The 4,298-nt window shown below is 31.5% G+C and overlaps 1 protein-coding gene across 2 annotated transcripts in view; it reads left to right on the top strand.

The window, feature by feature from the left end:
* LOC106473019 (trichohyalin-like) overlaps window positions 1–4,298 on the top strand; it is a 23,049-nt gene that overhangs the window by 1,675 nt on the left and 17,076 nt on the right. For both annotated transcript variants that reach the window (XM_022401527.1, XM_013933693.1), the window contains exons 2-3: window positions 727–905; window positions 2,369–2,420. In XM_022401527.1, the coding sequence (XP_022257235.1) occupies window positions 727–905; window positions 2,369–2,420 (231 nt within the window). The remainder of the gene's footprint in view (window positions 1–726; window positions 906–2,368; window positions 2,421–4,298) is intronic.

Raw genomic sequence — 4,298 nt, 5'->3', positions numbered from 1 at the left:
CATATATGCCTCCAAGGCTGAAAGAACGAGCAGGTTCGGTGACGGGGATTCGAACCCGCGAACCTCAGATTAGGAGTCGAGTGCCCTAAACTTTATGTTGAGAACACGTTTGACGTGACGTATAACGAATTGTAATGAACTGATTGGATAAGTAATTTCTACATTGTGTTCAGAAGATCTTACTTCGAAAGCTCTCGTATCAAGAAATCAATACGTTAGTGAATTCTCTGAATTAAAAATGGCGTTCAACTTTCATTCTTTTATAAAGTTCTAATGAGTTTCTTAGGGGTTTAGCAAATCTAAACAGGAACCAAGCGAAGACAAATTGAGTGCCTGTAGAGATCTCTCCGCGAAACATCTGCCACACAGAAATCCTTGAAATATGTACCAGGTTCAATAATTTAATACTAGACACCTCAGTAATACCGTATTCTAAGCCTAAAGTGACTGGCAAATTGTCTCGAATTTCCGATTCTGTTCGTAAAAAATTCGGACTGTATTTAATCAAGAAATTAGTAGAAAAATTATTAAGATGCTATATTATGTTGTATAATTAACAAAATGCACTTAATTCAAAGAAGTTAAAAAAAAAAAACAAGTTATGGACCGCCAGTAAAGTCTCAGTAATCAATTGTCTTTGTTATCAACATTTAATTTTTAAACCCATTAGCAGAATTTAATGATAATTGTTTAAAGTTATTACAATGAATACCTTTTGTTTCATAGATTTTAAAGCTGACGAAAGGGAAGGTTTATTAGACAGAATTTTCCGAAAATACAATGGTGATGTTAAAAGATATTTCGATGATGACGACGTGTTGGAACGAAGAGATCGTGATAGACACGTACTTGATTCAAAAGGGTTCTGGGGCGCATATGAACCCCAGGAGAAACGCAGCAACAATGTAAGTAAAGTCGTATATTATTGGCATATTTTCCGTTTATTAGTTGGAAACTGAAGAAACGATGAGCCCCCCCCCCCCGAAAAAAAAACTGTTTAAAAAGTCAGTTTCTCTTCTGCTTATTTGTTTTCTTAATAATTATTTAATTATTGTTATTTAATAATTTCAGTTTCTCTTCTGCTTATTTGTTTTTCTTAATAATTATTTAATTATTGTTATTTAATAATTTCAGTTTCTCTTCTGCTTATTTGTTTTTCTTAATAATTATTTAATTATTGTTATTTAATAATTTCAGTTTCTCTTCTGCTTATTTGTTTTTCTTAATAATTATTTAATTATTGTTATTTAATAATTATTTAATTATTGTTATTTAACAATTATTTAATTATTGTTATTTAACAATTATTTAATTATTGTTATTTGATTATTGTTATTTAATAATTATTTAATTATTGTTATTTGATTATTGTTATTTAATAATTATTTAATTATTGTTATCTGATTATTGTTATTTAATAATTATTTAATTATTGTTATTTGATTATTGTTATTTAATAAATTTAATTATTGTTATTTGATTATTGTTATTTAATAATTATTTAATTATTGTTATTTAATGATTCAACTTTTTTATGTGGAATAGAACGGTGAAAATAATATATTTAATTATTTACATTTAATTTCATTCCAACTCGAAAAGTCGTTAATTCGAGAAACATACCTAATGAAGCTCAAAAATTAGTTAATTAGAGCAACATACCCCATGAAACTGAAAATGTTGCTGACTTATTAGAGCAAAATATCTAATAAAACTCAAAAAGTCGTTAAAATTAGAACAATATACCCTATGAAACTCAAAAAAGTCGTTAAAATTAGAACAATATACCCATGAAACTTAAAAAGGCGTTAATAATATGAAACTCAAAAAAGTCGTTAATGATTAGAACAACTTACCCGATGAAACTCAAAGAATCGTTAATCAGAATAACATACCTAATTAAAATAAAATAGTCGTTAATTAGAGGAACGTATATTATTAAACGCAAAAAAGTAGTAAATGTGAGGAACATGCCCCCCCCCCCCCAGTGGCACAGCAGTATGTCTGTGGACTTACAGCGGTAGAAACCGGGTTTCGATACCCTTGATGGGCAGAGCACAGATAGCCCATGGTGTAGCTTTGTGCTTAACTTCAAATGAATAAACAAAAAAACCAATCATTAAACACGTTTAACATAATTCACCCCAACTTTATGTTTGTCTAAGTAGCCTCAGCAATCTCTATCAATAAAGTATATTCTGTAGTTCCCACTCCATGAATTTTGTCTTTTTTTTCTTCTTGCATGTTTATAACACACACACACATATATATATGTAAAAAAATATATGACCGACTTTTCTAACATATTCCTAAATATTGTTTCCAAATATTTGTTACATTGTAGATTAGCTACTTTTTATATTTTTAGGAGCCATCAGAAAAGGAATTATTGAAGGAAGTAAGAAAACGACTAATCAATGGTACGTCTGTCTGTCTGTCTATCTTAAAATATAAAATGATTTATAGGAATATTTAAATATTACTTTAAACTAATTGGTAATGACTAAGAATTTGTGTGTTTAATAAAATGAAGGTCCCCTCGCTGTCTAAGCGGTAAGACTGAGAGCTTCTAACACTAAAAATCGGGTTTCGATCCCCGTGTTGGGTAGTCCATTCCCACGTATATATCACTCACAAACAACTATTAAGGCTTTATTTTAGAAAAATGAGAAAACGTTCTGGTTGTCTCGATGATTCAGGGGTAAGCTTATACGTCTATAGCGCTAAATTTTAGCGTTCGATTCCTGCGATGGACTGTTGAAGCCATGTTTAAATTATTGGGATTATAGTCAAAAATATAATTAACATCGTGATTATACCTAACTGGTGGATCAATGTCCTCCAGTTATTATAAGTTTTATGTCTTTGCATAAACCTAATCAGAAGAGCATAGTCAATTACCTATATCAAATACTTGGTTTGTATACTGTTAGAGACAAAGCTACACAATGGGCTATCTGTGCTCTGTCCATTGCAGGTATTGAAACTCAATTTTTAGCGTTGTAAGCTGGGATACAATAACATGCTTCGATCAGGAGATAATTATAACTATAGCTGACCTTCCAATATAATGTAAGGGGAAACATAGGGGTCATGACCGAGCGACGATTCCCTGTGTCACTTTCCGAAGGAGGGCTCTAGGAATATACAAGCCAGGTTTGGTGGAAATCGGTCCAGCGGTTCGCCAATTATAAGCAAACACACGAACACACAGAGTTTTGTCAAATAATGGTTTAGATCATGTGCGTTTTAATTAAAACATCCTGCATTCCGAAGTAAAAATTAACTGTGTTCGAAAGAGTTAAGTGTTATAGTCACCCTAACGGCTGACAGGGCGGTATTAAAGATTTTAGTATTCAAGCATTCTCCTAAAAACTGCGTCAACACCTGGCACTGAAAGTTAACATGGCTCTATAGCTCTTCAAGTATGCTTCGCCCACAACGTCAGTAAATGTTCGTCTCCTGAAACGTTCTACATGTTTGAGTTTCGCTTGGTATGATAAAAAATGAAGTCTATTAAGAATTAAAGTAACAGTGATGGTTTGTAACGTCCAGCCCTCGGGGAAAGTGAAAACGTTGTTAGTTCATTCACGCGAATTTAGATTACAAACTTTAAATGCCATTATGTGATATTGACGCCACCTAACGCGACAGTGAACAGTTACCTCGGTTCTTTCGTCAACATGTACACTTCGCGATTGTGGAAATTTAGTATTCCTTGATAAGGATGTGTTTTTGTATTTTATTAGTTAATTTAATTATTAAATTAGGTCTGTTTCTCAAAGCTAAACAATGACTATCCGCGCTAGCCTTACCGATAGACTAGAAGGAAAATAGTTAGTCAACAGCACCCACCGCCAACTGTTGGGCTGCTCCAATCTAATTGTGGGATTGGACCTTTACAACTTAAAAACGCTTTTGAATGAGAAACTCACGGACGGATTTTCATCGCTGTTAAAAAGTTAGTTGTTGTTAATACAAAAATTTACACACTCAGAAATCTTAACCGTATAATTTCTTTCTGTTGAAATAATTTTACCTTTGTAGCTCCATAACATTACCGCTGACCCGTCGGAGTCATTCAGTTAAATCTAAACCATTATTATACGTACATATTAACATTATTATACATACATATTAACATTATTATACATACATATTAACATTATTATACGTACATATTAACATTATTATACATACATATTAACATTATTATACGTACATATTAACATTAATATAGATACATATTAACATTATTATACATACATATTAACATTATTATACGTATTAACATTATT

The sequence above is a fragment of the Limulus polyphemus genome, unplaced genomic scaffold (genome assembly GCF_000517525.1).
Source record: "Limulus polyphemus unplaced genomic scaffold, Limulus_polyphemus-2.1.2 Scaffold5814, whole genome shotgun sequence".
NCBI classification, from domain to species: domain Eukaryota; kingdom Metazoa; phylum Arthropoda; class Merostomata; order Xiphosura; family Limulidae; genus Limulus; species Limulus polyphemus.
This window is presented reverse-complemented; position numbering and strand designations above follow the sequence as displayed.